Source organism: Impatiens glandulifera, chromosome 4 (assembly GCF_907164915.1).
Source record: "Impatiens glandulifera chromosome 4, dImpGla2.1, whole genome shotgun sequence".
In the NCBI taxonomy this organism is placed as follows: Eukaryota; Viridiplantae; Streptophyta; class Magnoliopsida; order Ericales; family Balsaminaceae; genus Impatiens; species Impatiens glandulifera.
This window is the reverse complement of record NC_061865.1, coordinates 4,505,691-4,524,544: the sequence shown is the minus strand read 5'-3', so window position 1 is coordinate 4,524,544 and position 18,854 is coordinate 4,505,691. Positions and strand designations below refer to the sequence as shown.

At 29.6% G+C, this 18,854-nt stretch overlaps 3 protein-coding genes across 3 annotated transcripts; 2 read left to right on the top strand and 1 right to left on the bottom strand.

Annotated features, from left to right (window-relative positions):
* The first annotated feature begins 2,830 nt into the window (after positions 1 to 2,830).
* On the top strand, positions 2,831 to 3,610 carry LOC124933581 (small polypeptide DEVIL 13-like). The gene has a single exon (XM_047474002.1). The coding sequence runs from the start codon at positions 2,868 to 2,870 to the stop codon at positions 3,273 to 3,275; it is 408 nt and encodes a 135-aa protein (XP_047329958.1). The 5' UTR covers positions 2,831 to 2,867; the 3' UTR covers positions 3,276 to 3,610.
* A 108-nt stretch (positions 3,611 to 3,718) lies between these two features.
* On the bottom strand, positions 3,719 to 8,966 carry LOC124934503 (E3 ubiquitin-protein ligase RDUF2-like). Its single transcript, XM_047475041.1, has 2 exons — positions 8,912 to 8,966; positions 3,719 to 5,131 (listed from the first exon to the last, which is right to left on the bottom strand). The coding sequence occupies exons 1-2, from the start codon at positions 8,964 to 8,966 to the stop codon at positions 3,897 to 3,899; spliced, it is 1,290 nt and encodes a 429-aa protein (XP_047330997.1). The 3' UTR covers positions 3,719 to 3,896.
* Positions 8,967 to 9,077: 111 nt separating this feature from the next.
* Positions 9,078 to 12,564, top strand: LOC124934502 (pumilio homolog 3-like). The gene is made up of 9 exons (XM_047475040.1): positions 9,078 to 9,467; positions 9,560 to 10,029; positions 10,103 to 10,244; positions 10,326 to 10,433; positions 10,818 to 11,030; positions 11,675 to 11,785; positions 11,985 to 12,179; positions 12,271 to 12,448; positions 12,530 to 12,564. Exons 1-9 carry the CDS (start codon positions 9,078 to 9,080, stop codon positions 12,562 to 12,564), a joined length of 1,842 nt encoding a protein of 613 aa, XP_047330996.1.
* Positions 12,565 to 18,854: the final 6,290 nt, after the last annotated feature.

Sequence of the window (18,854 nt, the reverse complement as noted above, 5' to 3'; positions counted from 1 at the left end):
CCTCTGCTTCAATTTGATTAGTCTGAGTATTTTCCTCTCTAATTTTCTCTACTACTGCTTTATTTGTTTGAGAATCAACTTTATTTTTCTTCATCAACCTCTGTTTCATTACAATTTTTATCCTCTTCTTAATTAGAGTCTCTTTACACTATTTCATTCAATCATATTGATTTCTTCCTTTACTCTCTACACTTCACATTACTTTAGACATGACTTCATGTGAAGGTAAGTCATTTACCATTTCCTTTTACTGAAAAGTCTTAATCCTTTGTGATTCAAGTGACCATATTGACTATGTCACAATTGAACCACATCTTCAGCAACAAAGAAACACATCTCCTCCTTTTTATATTTGCAAAAAGTTTGAACATTCGATTTGAAAATATTACAATTTACCAGTCCCCTATGTGCATGGTAAAATGTGCACTTCCCTTGTTTAATGATAATTTTCAGATCCTTATCAATTAGCTGCCCAATGCTCAGTAGATTGTTTGTCAAATTTGGAACATAGAACACACTAGTGATGGCCTAAGTAATTTCATTCACCATCATCACAATAGTTCCTTTTCTCACTTTCATTATCGACTTGTTTCCTAGTTTTACTGTTTTTCTGAAACCTTCATCAAAATTTGAAAATAACTCTTTCTTGTCATTAATGTGATTGGTGCAGCCTGAATCAAAGTAACACATACATATTTCATCTTGATTTGTCTTTTCTTCATCCGTATAAGACATCAAAAACATTTCTTCTTCTATTTCCACATAATGTGCCTTTTTTGTGATTTGTCTGGACATTCATACTAAAAATGCTCAAACTTATGACAGCCAAAACATTCAATAGTTGACATGTCATAGATATGTCTCTCAATACCTCTGCATCTACCTCGAAAGTTACCATGTCTCTCCACTTGAAAACTCTTCATATGTAACCTTCAAGGCCTGATCCTTATCAACACGTGCAATCATTCGTTGCTAATGAACCAATAAGTTATTTGCATTTCATCAATTGAAATAATGTTAAGATCTTTTGACTCTTCAATTGAACAAACTACATAGGCAAAATTAGGGGTCATTGATCTTAGTATTTTTTTCAACAACATCCTCATCACTTACCTTGCATTTGTGCTGCCTCATCTTGTTGACAATGGTTAAATTACGCGAAAAGTATGTATTCATAAACTCACATGCCTTCATTTGTAACACCTCAAAATCCCTTTTGAGAGCTTGCAATTGTGATAGTTGAACACGATCAATTACTTTATGCTTATTCTTCATGGAATTCCTAAATGTTTTTGGCTGATCTAGTATCTAAAATAGTCTGGAAAAATGTTCTATTAATAGCCTGAAAAAGATAGTTATTTTCCTTAAAATCCTTCAGTTTCGTATTATTGTATGCATTCACCTTACTTCAACATTTTTCTCTGGTTCAGTTGGAATTTCTTTTTCTACAATACCCCAATACTCTTTTAATCTAAGAAAATTGCTCATTAACATGGATCAATGATCATAAAATCCATTAAACTTTGGAATTGATGGTTGAACAAAACTACTTTTTGTTGCTATTTTTATTCAAATCACTCACAAGTAATACGATTACTTTTCACACTCACAAAATTTTCTGACAATCCAATTTTAATTGGCTCTCATACCAAATTTAGAGACAATTATAATGTATAGAATATGCGTGTATTCTTTGTTATTCAGTAACTAAAAAGATACTACTATTTATAGCCTTACAAAAAAAAAAAAGTACAATTTACTATTAACTTCGTGGTGTTACTGGTTATATTACTAAAAAAAAACTAAATTAAATATAATTGATTCCTAAAAGGACATACTTGTTAAAAATTGATTAACACTAACTTAACACTAACTTATTCAACAGCTCAATTTAACAATATTTTCTCAAAAATAAAACAAATTTATATCAATTTATATAAATCAATATATTCATAAACTAACTTAAAATTTTGGAAATTGTTATTTAAATAATAGTAATTCAGCTTTTCAAATCTTATGCCTAAACAAAATGTTAAAATTTAATTTTATTGAGATATTTATCTCACAAGGTGAATGGTTAAGTCACTTCATAAATGAATCAAAATGTCATTTGTGGGAATAATAGAATTATCCAAATCGAACCAAATCATGCGCTCATAATTAACTTAAAAAAAGCATAACTTTGACAAAATAAACTGTAAAATTCTTACTTGATAGTTAAATTCTTCAAAATTTAAACTATAGTAAATGTTAAAATAAATATAAATAACAATAATAGTAACACTATTTTTTTAAATCTCTTTTACTATAAACCGATTTGCATGTATTTCTTTTATATTATTATTACTACTATATTTAAAAATTCTCAAATCGACATCAACAAGTTAGATGTGCATTTCAACATAAATATACCAAATTAAAGTGCTTACACTTTAAAATAAATAAATTAAAATCTATGAAAAAATCTATGAAAAAATTAAAATTCCAAATAATACATCAAATATGAAGTTGGGCTGATGGAGTAGTTGGGCCTTTATCCAACTTTCATGATATTAGTTTAGGTGAAACCAGTACATATCATTGTATTAGTTCATTTAGTAATCATTTAGCCCTTATTATTTATTTATTTTTTCAATTTAAAGTTTACATTTTTCTCATAATTTTTCTTTAACCTTGTAATTCTAGTCACTAATAATCATATTCATAAGTAATGATATCTAAATGAGTCAAAGAACAATTAATATAACCATAATGATATTTTGACTGATTTGTAAAAAAAAAAAAAAAAAAAAAAGAGGTCCACTTGCCACTTCCTGCAATCCTGTCCCCAATGGTCTGTTATAAATTGATCATCAATAATAGCTACTATGTTACATATCCTTGTTCAATATTCTCTCTCTAAACAAAAAATGTATTATCCAGATGATGATAATTGGCAATCAAAAGATGAGAATTATGATTATGTTCCTTCTTCTTCATCAAATTCAACTTCCAAATCTTCTCTAATGAGAAGTTCATCACAGAAACCCTCTTCTTCATCTTCTTCCTACAAGTCACAGAAACAGCCTCGCTTGGAGAAGAGCTCATCCATGCGAACCGTGTCATCTTCTTCGTCGTCAACATCAACATCTTCGTCCCACAAAAGGGAAAGCTCGAAGAACTCTGATCTCGGCAGAAAATGCAGCAACATTGTCAGCGAGCAGCGGGCCAGGTTCTACATCATGAAGCGCTGCGTCAAGATGCTCGTGTGCTGGCCCAAGAACGGCGATTCTTGATTCTCGATTCTCAATTCTCAATTCCTGAAATCTCTGCATTATTGTTCTTACTTAATTCTCTTCTTTCTTTTTGCATTTTGCAATTTGCAATATTGGGTATGTTTTGTCTTGGCTTGGCTTATTTTTCTTTATGCCAATTGGGCTAAATTATGACTCCTTAAACAAACTGAACCTACCTTTGAGCATGGCAAGAAAAGAAAAGAAGTACATTAATGGGGATCATAGAAGAGAGAAGACAGCCATTGTTTGTTGTCTTCTTGCTCTTTTTTTCTTTAGAAATTGGCCATTTCTGCAGATGCAATATGGGAGGGAGTGAAAGATAGAGATTCCCTTTAGAAAGAGATCTACCATGAATTTGAGGGACCAAGATGAAAAAAGTTGACAGAAACAATGGTAACTCTATATTTAACACCTTAACCATGGAGGGAGGGGGGGTCCATTACTATGGGAATTGTGCTTTCAAAATCAAAATCAAAATATTTGATCAATAAAGATTCAATCTTTGCAAAGAAATTGATATGAAAGTTGAAACTATCAATTATTATATTACTTGTTCATACTAAAAAGAAGGGGAAAATTGCATAAATATTTATATGTACATTTACCAACCAATATCCTGTCTTAGTCTTCAAGTAGCATGGCTCTGTTTAACCTTCTTTGCCTGCTGAAGACTGAACCAGAAGGATTCCATCTTGCATTGAATGATTCACCCGAATTCGATGTCCAAAGCCGTCTTCCAATAGATGAGAACATATTGCGAATCGACCTGCTGAAACCACCACCACCACCACCTCCACCTTCTCTCGAAAGATCTCTCATTGAAGTAGGAGAAATCCTTCTCGCAATCGGAACACCACCACCATTGTTACTGAATCCACCGTCCATTTCAGTGTATACAACAGGAACCTCACGACCCCCTATTCTTCTTTCACCGCTGAATCTACCTACAGCAAATCCTCCCCCGGGTAATCTCCATATAGTCAGACCTATCGCTTCTCCTTCAGCGCCTTCAGCTCCTTCAGCTGAAGGTTGAGGCACGCTCAAATTGGAATCCGCTGGAAGTTCATGGCGACAGACAGGACATGAATTGTGAAGAGACAACCATGGAAGGATACAATCAGAATGATAAATGTGTTTACATGGCATTTCCCTAGCAGAAGAACCAATCTCAAAATCATCCTTACAAACAGGACAACACGATTCAGAAGAGATATGACTATCTCCAATTTCAACTATAGGCATCGATTCAATCGATTCTTTTGAAGCAGGAGGCATATCATGCCGACCACCAATCACATTCGTTTCAACCTGTTCAAGCTGTTCAAGTAACCGATCAAACCCTAATCCCATTAAGAACTCAGAAATAGCTGCCGGCAGCGGTTGAAGATCAGATCCAGCACCATCATGATAATACAGCTCGAAATTCCTATCGCCACCTCCTCCATCAGCAGGACCACGTAAAACGATGACAGGATTGAAAGACGATCGTTCACCTCCTCCTCCTCCTCCTCCTCCTCCTGGGTTACGGCTACTATGGCGGAATCTCAGATTGGAGGTACGAACAGCGGCGCCAGGTGTGGAGTTTACGACCTCGATGAATCCAGCATCGCAGAAGGGACAGACGAGATTGTGTTCAGCTGGAACCCTAATGAAACGAGTGCATCTATAGCACCAGTAAGAAGCCATGGATGAAATTCGATTCTTAGTATGGATTACGAACAGATCTGAAACTCGATCGAGATTGAAAACAATTGCAGAGAAATCAAGATCGCAGAGAATTGGAAATGGCGTTCTGGAGGAGAAGATAGCGTTAGCGATAGAGAAATAGAGAGACAAAGAAGAAAGCTTTTGCAACACTGAAATATTATTTTATTATTTTTTATTATTGTAAAGAAATTAATTATAATTTAAAATGTGACAAGTCTTTACACTTAGCATTGTTTGGTTATATAATATTAATATATTATATACTAGATTGTAACTGAAACAAACAATTTCCGAATTTTTTGAGACGTGTCTATATATATTTGATTCGAATTTGAAATTATTTGAATTATCTCAAATTAAAATATTTTATTGGATTTTTCACCGACCATTTGAATTTTTATTTATATTATTTTAACTTTTATTATGTCACACTTATATATTATATATATACTTTATTTTCTTAACTAACTAAATATACTTTTAAAAATACTATATTTTCTTTTCTAAACTTAATATTTTAAATTGATATCATAAATCTATCTTTTCATTTTCATCTAGTCTTCACTTCTCATGGTTGAATCGATAATAATTATAAAAATAAAAAAAAAAATCCAAGTGTCATCTCTTTTGTATATAAGGAAATATGATATTCACCTAATTAATAACAATTGAATTCGAATTTTAATTATATAAGTTAATAAAGGTTTGAACAATTCGAATAGAGTCCGAACTAAACTTTATTGAATTTTCGAGTTTTGAATCGAACTCTAGACAAATTTTATTGAATTTTTTAGCTTGGAATCGAATTTGAATACCGTCATATTTGTATAATTTAAAGTTTAAACTCGAATATCAAATTTGTTATTCGGTTTGATTTAGTTATAGTCACAGTACTTTTATTTTACGTCACTTATATCTCATCTTAATTAAATAATTTTATTTAAAAATATGATTAGTTGAGAAAATATGAAAACCGGATATGACTGAGTTAAAAATTTCACATCCAACCATTTAAAAAATATGTTTTTTTAGAAAAAAACTATAATACTAAAAATAAAAATTACTCATAAATTGAAATAAGTAGGCTAACTTTATAAATTTAGAAGAAAAAAATCATTCAATTATATATTTATTTCTTCAATTTTTTCTAACTAGGTAAAAATACAATTTTTAAAAAATTACTAAAACGGTAGTATATTAAAATGGCTACTTAATAATGAGTCAAAATGTGGAAAATTTGTAAATAAGATTCATTAAATATCTTGATTAAATTTTGTAACGGTTTTAGCCAATAAATTTAATATATGATATTTTTTCTGCTTCAAATTAAAAAATAATAATAACGTGGACTTATATGTTATGGAGCAATGACTCAATGACTTTAGGCTAAGACCTTTAATCTTTCTATTGTTAATAAACTATTATTTAGATTTAAATATGTAATTAAAATTTCTCAAATTATTGTTTTTTTTTTGTTATTGCTTAATTGTTAAAATATTAAATTTTGTTGTTATTATTTGATTTAAATATTATCATTAGATAATAAATATTTAAATATATTTGATAATCTTGGTTATTAATAAATTTTATTTTATGCATAATTTAGTACATGATACTATGTTACTTTGATTTGTTTGGAGTTTCATTTATGGTAATATTAATCATTATAAAATAAAGTTTTTGTGATAGAACTCATCCATATTGTCTACAAGCAAACTTAATGGTGGTTTTCAACCGCACAATTTTAATGCTTTGTTAGAGATGTTTTTTTGAAATCAACAAACTTGTTCAATTTTATTTAATTTGATTTAAATGATTCTTGTGATAAGATTATCTGTGTTGCTTTTAGAAATTTTACATTTCTTAGTTTAGTTTTTGTGACACTTAATATTATATCAATGACAACTTGACTTGAAACATTTAAAATATTGGTTTTTAATTATCTTTTCCTGTTTTATTATTTATGTTATATAACATTGAAAATAATATATATATATATATATATATATATATATATTCATAGTATAAGTAAATTTAGAGTAAAAAATAAAATTAAATAATATATGAGCCTTTTTTAAAGAACATTTTTAGCTTTAATTCTTTTTTGGTAACATGATCTAAAATTTATAAAAAAAAAAATGTTTTTTTTTACATTTTATTTAAAAAATATATCACCCTACTTGTCCCTTTAAAAATTTAAAGCTAATTTTAATTATGATATATATTATTTTAAAAAAGACTAAATATGTTTAAAAAAAAAAAAAACAAATCTCATACATTTAATACATTGTCAAACTAGATATATAAGCTTAACTTTTTTGATGTCATTTTTTCGAAAATATATTTGTTTCTACTTTTTAGTATGGACTTAAAGTCACTTCATTCAATGAGCAAAAATTTAATATATAATCTTTACACTTTTAGGAACCACTTCTCTCATTTGAATGTAGTACCATCTCCAACGACACGTTAATCTTATTATAAGTGTATTTTCTCTTCCAACCTAACGCCATTCGCAAACACAAAATGTGTTTCTCTTCCAACCCTATTCATTCCCCATTTTGGACATTTTTGTCAAAATGACCCTTGACCTATATATATATAATGCAATGGATTCTTCAACTAAGTTATAATATTTTTTAAATATATAATTAAATCATTAAATAATATTATATTTAAAATTTTATCTAATTTATTTATATTTTATAATTTATTTTATATTTTTACGTGACGAATAAACATAGAAATTTTTTATTTATTTTTTATTAAAAATGTTTGTTTATTTAGATGTATTATTAAATTATTTTTGTTGAGTATGAATTATTGATATATAATTAATTTTATTAGATGAATAAAGAAATATTGGGGTTAAATATGCAAAGTTGATAAATATATAGATAATACTAATAAGGTTAAAGGTTAGGGTAAGAAATGAATATTATAAAAATATTATTTTGAGTTTTGAAATGAGTTTTTGTGTTTGAGATGAATTACTGTTTTATTTGACGTTTACTACATTTTGAGTTTGAAAATGAGTTTCTGGGTTGAAAATGGTCTAATCGGTTCGATTTTTTTTGTTATTCGAGTTTCTTGGTTCCGGTTCTCAATTTTTTTATTTTTTTTAAGACAATTAGAAAACTCAATCGAATTCAAATTAAACCGAACCTATTAAAATTTAATTTTTAGGTCGAATTCGATTTTATTTTTACTTTTATTGCCAAATCAATTTAATATATAATAAAATATATAATTCTTTAATTATATCTCATAAATTATATAATATATAATTAAAATAAGTAATAAAAAATGAATTCGATTTTCGGTTTGATTTTCGAGTTAAAACCGTAAGTAAAAAATCAAATCGAATTGGTTTAAAATTTGATTTGTAATTCGAAAATAAAATTTGAATTCGGGCTAATTTTTCATTAAAATCAAATATTAAACCCTCTTACTTGAATGAAGTATATTTACTCTCTTAAATATAATTCTTATTATTTAAGTTAAGTAATAAGTTTATTAATTGTTCAAAATTATAATTGAAACATAGTGATTATTACCATTTTTGTACTTAGTTTATGAAAGATTTTTTTTAATTTTTTTTTTTTGGGTATGATTGAATAATATAAAATTTTAATTGATTTATTTTCAAATAAAAAAAATATAGTGTATATAGAAGTGATCTTCTCTCTCCTGTTGTACCATTGTTGTTCATTGGTCCATGAAATAATATATATAGTTCATGAATGGACAATTAAATGTGAAATTTATACTTTATATCTCAATTTAATTGCATGCGCCTCTCTTTTATCTTTCCCTTTGACAGGAAATCTAAGAAAGGAAATTTGAGTTAGTTTCCATTGTAATCCAATTCATTGATAAACCAAAACCCTACTTAATAATAAAGGGTTACTCTAAATTTTTTGAAGAACTTGTTTTCGCCGCCGGATTTCCCTCTTCCTCTCCAACCTCCAGTTCTTCACTCATGAACCCATAATCGACGCCATTGTTTCTGGGTTTTTCTGGGTTTTTCTTATATCTAGAGAATTCTGATCATCAAGATAAAAACTGGGTTTTTTTTGAAAAATGTTATCTAAAATGGGAATGGTGTCGACGGCTGGAAGTAATGAAGGTGGATCATTTGGAGACGAGTTGGAAGAACAGATACGAATGCTGCTTGATGATGAAAGAAAAGGTGATTTGTATCGAAGTGGGTCAGCTCCTCCCATCGTTGAACGTGATTTGATTCATAATCATGTTAGTGGATTAATAATCAGGCCTGAAGATGAACAACAACTTAGGTCTGATTCATCTTATCGACCATATTACTATTCAAACATGAATTTAAACCCTAGATTGCCGCCTCCTTTGCTTCCTAAGAATGATTTGAGATTCACCAGACGTCTGCAAGGAGAAAGCTCAGCTTCTGGCGGTGGTGGTGGTGGTGAGAATTCCATCTTTTCAAACCCTTCTGGTTTAGGATTTCAGGTAAAAAAATAATCACTGTTTTCTTTTGTTATTTTACACACAAGTACTGTAAATAATCACTGTTTTCGTTTCAAATTTTCAAATAATTACAGCAGCAGGGACATATGGATCCGAATTTCATTTCCAGGACTCCAAATGTTGACCCTAATTACCTGTTTCATATTCAAAATGGTATGAACAATGGTAATCTTCCTCATCCTGTCATGAGAAACTTACCATCTGGTAACTTTGATAGATCATCGAATCATGTATCTGAGAATGGTTTTCACTATTTACCCTCCCCCGATTTTCTTACTGCACAAATGGCTGCTCTTAATGTGAATGGGAACCAAAATAGGAATAGGGATATGAATAGGAATGATCCTCGTAGCCCTGTCCATTTCAATCGCCAAGCATCCTATGGAAACCTTGCACATAACGGTTTTCTGAATCCAAACGAGCTGAATATTCGATTGCTTCCTTCTGAAATGAGTCACCGTTTTCTCGAAGAGTTCAAGAATAATATTAATAAGATGAATGACTTTCAACTCTATCAAATTGCTGGCCATGTTGTTGAGCTCAGGTAGTTTCAAATTCTTACTTTCTTTTGTTGCATAAACTATCTTGTAATATGTTCTTGTTTGGTGGATGATTAGCACCGATCAATATGGGAGCCGGTTCATACAACAGAAGCTTGAGACGGCAACAGTGGAGGAAAAGAACATGGTTTTCATCGAAATTATGCCTCAAGCTCTTGTTCTAATGACTGATGTCTTTGGCAATTATGTCGTTCAAAAGGTAGTTATGGTGAACTTATTGCGGTTTCAATGTTTTTTTAGGAAACAGCCGTTTTTATTGTTTTTTGGTTGATTATGGCAGTTTTTTGATGTTGGAACGGCACCTCATAAAAGAGAATTGGTTAGAATACTTACTGGTCGTGTCCTGCCTCTTTCCCTTCAAATGTATGGCTGCCGAGTGATGCAGAAGGTAGCGCTCATTCTCGACGCTTTTTTTATATCATATACTTTGATAATACCATTTTTGTCACTATTCTGTCATGTTTTTGAATCGGGATTCAAATCTACATGAGAAACTGTTAATAAACTTATTTGAAAACACTTTTTTCTATCATGTTTCGAAATTGGAAACAATTTCTATATGGATCCTGATTCAGATCTATTTCCAAATTGGCACATTAATTTGAGCATCTTAAACAAATTTCAGTTAAAAAACGACATTTTTAATCTTTATACCAAGCACCCGTGTAAAGTTTAATGGAAAAAATTGAGCATTTAAGTGTCCTTATGTGATTGCCCATCCAAGATATATGTAATGTTGATTTTCTGTTTACTATATATATATATATATCAGATGTTAGAAGGTGCTACTTTGGATCAAAAAGTAAAACTAGTCGAAGAACTTGCTGGTCACGTCATGGTCTGCGTACGCGATCAGAATGGAAACCATGTCATACAAAAATGTATCGAACGCATTCCTGTGGAATATATTGGATTTATTGTCACTTCGTTCTTCGGTCAAGTCGCGAATCTTTCCATGCATCCTTATGGATGCCGTGTTATACAGGTTAGATTTTTTTTAGTTTCTATTTAATTGTATAGTTGTGTTTAAAAAATGGCGCGAAAATCTAGCCTTCAATTTCGCGTGATTTTCAAATAAGCCAGTCTATTTTGGGAAATACTTTTGTTTCTGTTTTTGTATAGATATTGAAAACAAAAAATCAAGATACATATTGTGTCTTACTAAATTTAGTTTTCAAACACTTTTGTATGGAAACATTTGAAGATACAAAAAAATAAACAAAAGTGTTTTCAAATGAGGCCGAATATGGCTGTCAAAAACTTGGAATATTTGGTTGGTGTGAGACTTTTTGGACAAATAACGTTAACTCGATGTCACTTTTTTTATTGAACAATTCATATGTGTCGAGCTTATTTGTTACTAAAAATTTTATTTTGTCAAAAATCAAAACCAATCAAGTTTGAGAAAAAGTTCTATCAAACAAAATTTCATTAGCTTTATCTAAAATGTTTTCAAAAATTCACTTCATCCATTTTTCACTTAAAAATGTTTCATCTGATTCAATCAAATCTTTCATAACGAATGAAAGTAAAATCACTTTCACATTGTACGCTGACCATTTTAAAAAAAGACTGTGAGTGTGATCGTGATAAAATACTAATTTCTTTTTATTTTCTTAACATGAGTAGAGGGTGTTGGAGCACTGCCAGAAGCCATTCATCCAAAAAAGATTGATGGACGAAATTATTCACTCGGTTCAGACTTTAGCGCAAGATCAGTATGGCAATTACGTAATTCAGGTACAAATTTTTTCTATATCCGAGTCCAAATCCAGATGAGAAACATTCAATAAATTAATGAATGTCTCGCGAAGTTATAATTACAAACATTATCTCATATGGACACAAACCACAAATAGATTTATGAATGTGTCTATTTAAGTTATAGTTAGATAAACTTCGTGATGTTACTTAATGTGCCTCGTTTATGGTGTTTCAGCATGTGCTTATGAATGGAAATCAACAAGATCGATCAAAAATCATACATGAACTAGCTGAAATTATAGTTGATATGAGCCAACAGAAATTCGCCTCCAATGTAGTTGAGAAATGCTTGAAACATGCTTCCCCATCCGAGCATCGACTTCTAGTTAACCAAATTCTCGGCTCCACAGACGAGAACGAGCCACTCCAGGTACTATCTCTTATTAATTTCTCTCGACAAACAAACAAACGAATTCAAATCCAACAATATAAATATATACTTTTTACCTCAATAAATTTAGGCGATGATCAAAGACCAGTTTGGAAACTACGTTGTGCAAAGGGTTTTGGAAACGAGCGACAGACAAGTACGTGACCTCATATTGTCACGTATTAAGGTCCATATGAACTCTATCAGGAAGTTCACATATGGAAAACACATATGTGCCCAATTAGAGAACCTACTTAAAGTTGCAGGAGGTACGCTAAATATGTTTTACCTGTTTTTTGTTTTTGTTTTTAGATAACCGTATAAATAACATCTCTATTTTATTTTTGAAGAGAGGATGGCGTCTAGGCCTCCCCGCCCTGCCTGACCGAGGCTAGTATATGTTACTGCCCGTCACCGATCTATAGGACGCTGCTTGCGGCTTAAACATGTACAGTTTATAGTTGGCAAGGTCTATATACAAAGGAAACATAAGGTACAATTGTTTTTTAAGGTTGTAAAAGGAATTGTTACAAATGATTTTAATAAGGTAATTTCTCTTCTAATATGAATGATAGATATTGAATGATTCACAAAGGATTTTTTGATCAATGTTTTTTTTTTTTGTAAAACAATGTTTTTGTACTTGTGACATATGTAGTCTCATTCCTTTTATTGTTCGGATTTTTCTTTGGATTTTTTTTTCTTTTCAATATATAATAATACTTTTATTCATGTAATATTTGTTCATTTATATTATTATGTTTGCTTTGTATATGAAAATGTTCATGTCTATACATAATTAAGAAACTTAGATTGACATTTTTAATTAGATTTATTTGTTTTATCTTATTATTAAGGACAGTGAGTCTAATTCCACTTCTTAATTTGGGAGACAATTTTGGAATTGGAATTCAATACAACAATTCCACTCTTTTTAACAAATATTTTTTTTATGTTTTTTAAACAAAAGTATTTTATTATTTTATCATTTACAATATTTTTGAATTTTGAAAGTTAACCTTTCGAACCAATACCCCATCAAGGTAGCTCAGTGGTAAGAGTTGACTTAAAAGACCAAGATGTCACATGTTAATTTTTATTTGGAAATGCTATGAATGGAATCAGATGGTCATGACTGTTAATTTTTATTTGGAAATGCTATGAATGGAATCGGAGGGCCATGACTGTGGGTGTCATGTTAGTTCTCCTTATTTTAAAATAAAAAGCATTCTAAACAATATTTTTTTAAAATTTAATAAATTAACATGTCGAACAAATATTTTTTAGAATGATAATTGACCTCTAAACAAAAAACTTTTAACATTTTGAGCTATCCTAATATATTGGTGTAAACCCATTAGGAATCGCTCCCCCGCAGCTTAGCACGTGTCGCGGATACGATACGTTTCAACCTTGGTTTTTGTGCTAAATGTCTTTTAAAAAAACATTATTTTAACTTTGTTTAAAATAATACCTGAGAGCTTTGGAATTAATCATGTAAACATAATTAATTTGGTTCAAATTTTAATAATTTGGGGACCAAATAATAATTTGGTTAAAATCCGATTTAAATTAATTAAACATAACCAATTTAAAAGATTATTTATTTGAAAATCAAAATCGCCAAATGATTTTAGGAAAATCAATAAAATGATACGTGTATTTATACCAGAGTTTCTATAAGAGTTCACATTTTTTGTTACGTTCGGAAAATGGATTTCACGCTATGTCCTCCGTGCCTGTCAAATGACGGTTAAATTTTTTTTAAATAAACAAACTCTGACTATTTAAGATTTATTTATAACATTTATTTTTTTTTAATTAGTAGTCTCGGGGTCCTAAACAATAATAGATTTAGATTGCGTAAATAATTGTATAAAATTATTTAGAAAGACGTACATGCGATTGCGTTGATATAAATTGAGTAAAAACTCTGAAAAATATCAGAAAAGTGTTATAATTTAAAAATAAATTCTAAACAAGACCTTAGACAAAATATTTGTTTAAGAAATATCCCGAAAATATTTAAATATCACTTTCTGACCTTTTGAGATTATTTGAAAATGGATTCGGGTTCCAAAATTACAAAAATAATTTTAGATTTTGAAAAGCTGAACCAAATAGACCTTAGGACCGGAGTCCTAAGGTCTGAGTTCAATTTTGGTGATTTGGGCTCAAACGGGCTCGGTCTAGACCGGGGTGGTCTAGACCAGGGCTCGGGAGCATGGGCCAAGGGACCAAAAGGCTCAGTATTGGGTTTGGAAGGCTCGGTCCCGAACTCAGACTGCTCGGTCGAGGGACTAAAGGGATCGGTCCTAGGGTTTAGGTGGCTCGGTCCTGAACTCTAGTTGCTCGGTTCTTAGTTTGGGAGGCTCGGTCCCAGGTCTAGGTTTTCTCGATCGTGGACTTGAGAGGCTTGGTCCCACGTCAAACATATCGGTCCGAGATTAAAAACCTCGGTCGGATTTTTCGATTCTCGCTAAAGAACACTGGTCTTAAGTCTCGGTCCTAACTAGGGATGACAATGGGTACCCGTATACCCAATATCTGAGGGTATCCGATGGTCAGGTTTGGGTTCGCGTATTTTAAATCGGGGTCGGGGTTAGTGATGAGGACTGAAAATTATTACCCGATCGGGTTCGGGGATGGGGAGTAGGCAAAATCCAAATTCGATATCCGATATCCGAAATATTAATATTATATATATATATATTAAAAATTAAATTGAATTTTCAAATTTCAAATCAATACCATCATATAATTTACATTAAATATATTAATTAATTAGTTATACCAACACTCAACCACCCACTCCCTAAACCATAATTAATTTAATTTATATTCCCCATGACTCTTAATCTTCCTCTCTTTAATAACAAAAATTTTCTCTCTTTATTCATTTCTTATTTTCAAGATTAACATCTCTTATCTCTCTTTTCTTTCAACATTTTCTCTAATTTTTGTTGAACTTCTCTCTAATTCATTCTTGTTTTTGTTGAAGTTCATATATGTATATTGTTCAATTTTTACAATATAACTATACAAGTAAGTAATATTTTCATAAGTATTTTTAATATTTAGTATTAAGGATATATATTTAAAAAATAATAAGTAAAAATTTATATTTTAATCGGATAATGGAGTACCCGTCGGGTATCGATGTCGGGATGGGTAATAAAATAAAAATCGGGTTCAGGGATGGGTATTTCACTACCCAACGGGTAAGGTACCCGTTGTCATCCCTAGTCCTAACTCAAGAACATCGATCCTCGATCTTGGTACTAACTCAAGAACATTAGTCCTTGGTCTCGGTCCCGGTCCTATAGGACTCGGTCCTCGGGGACCGAGTGTTCTTGATTTGGTCATAAATTACAAAGGCTATAACTTTTGATATAGATAATGAAATCATAATCTGTAAGTTACAGTTAGTTCATATGATTATGAAGAACAAAAACCCTAACCTAAATCACGATTATTGGATATTTACAAAGATCAATTTTTAAAAACCGTTTCTATGTCAAATTTTGGGATGTTTTAAATTAGACCATTTCAAGGTCTTATTTTTGTAAGTTACAGTAAGTTACAGTTATTTTTGTTTTAAATGATGAATATAGTTGAACACAACCAAAACAAGAACATCATTCAAGTTTTATAACAACTTTTGAAGATTAAATCAAAATCCAAAATTTTCAAAAACATAGTTCAATAAAAAATGATCGGGACGATGTTATAATCATCTAGAATACATCCTAACATGTTTACAAACATCTTTAGCAACTATTTGAATCAAAAAATCAAGATTAAAACTCAAGAACATGAATTTTCAAAAATCCAGATTTTTAGTTTATATATTCGTTTTTTAAGTTATGGGTTGATTTGATCCAATTCCTTTCAACATAAAGTTCATACAACATTTAGGGGGTGATTCTAAACAGAGAAAACTACACAATTGAACCATAGAACAGATCAAATCGATCAAACTTGGAAAAATCCAATTTTCAATCATAATTCAAATTACAAGGGATCTGGATGCTTACCAACAATTGGAGAATACTCATAGGAGTTGTTGGAAACTTTCCAAAAGCCTGGATCGAAACTGTGGTGGCCGGAGAAAATTTTCATAAAAATTAATTCTTTGCTAGAATTCAAATCCTTGATTTTGATTGTGATGTGAGTTGATTGTTTGATAATTTGGTAGAGGGGGAGTTATGGACTATTTATACTAGGTTAGGTCGGTTGGGGGTGGACGAATTCAACTCCGATTTGATGATCGGAGTTCGTATCCCTAAACTTATCTAAATCGTGGCAGCCTAGTTCAAATCGATCTCAAGTATAGGGCTATTGAAGGTGAGGATAAAGGTGAAAAAATCAACGAATAAGGTTGAATGTAGGTGGAGCTGGATCTTCTAGAAGAAATGTCGGTCTTCATCGCGTTTCTGACGAGCGTCCCTGCTTAGTGAAGACGAAGACCCAAAACGATGCCTTTTTGTGGCGCCGTTTGGCGTCCGTTCACGTCCGTCAATGTCTGGGCGATCTGGGTTAACAAGGTTAGTCATCCCGTTAGTTGATCCAATGGAGCGGGCGCGCGTTGGCTCCTTTACAGCGGACTGTGTGGTTGATTCCTGGACACTGGATAAAAATCTAGCGTTGATCCAATGGTCCATGCTCTTGCTGTAAAAATTAAACATAATTTCGACTACACCGGATTATTAATTTAATTTTTAATAAAAGAATTATTTAAAATTGATTTTTAATCTCTATTCTGCGTTTCTCTTCACCAAAAGTTCCAAAAAAAATAATTTCTATAAACATATTAAAAATTATGTTCATATTTTTATTATTTAATTATTTTAAATAATAAATTATACATAATTTATGTTTAAAATTTTAATTAAACAATTTCACAATTTGAATAAAATAAATACAATATTTTAATCTCAAATTATTTTTTAAATTTATATTTAATTTAATTAACCTTAAATTGACTTTTAGTATCTTTATTTAGGTTATTTTGAATTTAAAAATATAAAATATTATTTAATATTATTAAAAAGAATAATATTATTTGTAAAATAGTGTCGGTCAAATTTTTATGTTTACAATTAGGTCAAACTCTTAATTCTATAAAATATATTTTAAAATTGTTTTTATTATGTAAAATTTTAAAATATAAAAATTAAGATTAAATTATAATTTTATAATAAATTATATATATATATATATATATAATTTTGTTGGTGTTATGTAAGAAGTTTGTCAATTGGATATTATATTTTTTTTATACATGAAATTTACTTTTAAAAATTGTTTAAAAAAATGTGATTGAATAATTTTATTAACAAACATTTTTTATTTAGATGATATATGTAACACGTCATACTCAATTTAAGAATTTTTTACTTTTATTTTATATAAAAATATGTATTATTTCAATAATATATATATATAAATAAAGCAATGTGTTAGTTCACTTTCCCTACCAAAAGAATGACATACGCGTTATGGTCTGTCCAACAACCTTTGGAAATTCAGAAAATTGGTTGAATACCCATCATTATTTGGCATTCTTCATTTAATTTAAAATCTCAAAATAAAATCTTCAATAATTTTAACAACTAAAAAATCAATTATAAAAAAAGAGTTAATAATATTAACTAACTAATCAAACCTCAAACCAAACAAACAATAAACACTAAAATCAATGTCAACATGTACAAATGTTACCTAATAAACCAAACTTTTATATATTCCAATCAATTAAAAATAATAATAATAAATTTATAGTAGTTGTATGATAGTTAGTAAAATAAATTGTATGTACCCTTAAATGAATTCAAACCATAACTCTGATTTCTCCCTATATTTAAAAATATATATTTTGGTATAAAAATCAGATGGAAATAATTAATTTATTGAGTTTCATATTGGGTCCCCTTATGAATCAAGAATCCGTGAATCTCTTTTTTTTAAAAGAAAAAATTCAAAAACATAATACACCGACGGCAACAATTAGGTCATGTTTGGGTTTTAGGTTATTTTAAAACAATCACTTTTATCTATTTAATCATTATCTTTATCTATTAAAATATCAAAATTACCTATTATTAACTTCCAATATATATATAAAAGAATTTATGATATTTTAACTCAAAAAATAATATTAATATTTTTTTTATAATTATTTTAACAAAAAAATAAATAAATAATAATAATACTCCACCCGAATGGCACAATTAAAATAGTTGACTTAAAAAATCAAAATGTCATGGTTTTATTTTTATCAAAAACACTTTAAGTGAAAGTAAGATATGGGGTATCATGATAGTTCAATGTAATTAAAAAAATATAAACATCATTTATTTCATTCTCATAAATCACCTCATAGATCACATTACTTATTTTATTAATTAAAATATGATATTTTTTTTAAAATAATTATTTATTATTATATATTAATATTTTGAAGTTTTTTCATAAAATAATAATAATAATATCTTGTTAATAAGATTGACAAGGTAGAAAAGTTATCAAAATATCAACTACACTCCACGGTGTAATACTTAGTTATTTATAGTTTTTAAAAGAAATATTAATCAACTCCTCATAATCACTCCTAACATTTTTTTAAATAACAAATGAAATTTAATTTCTCTTTCATTTTCATGTGAATCTCTC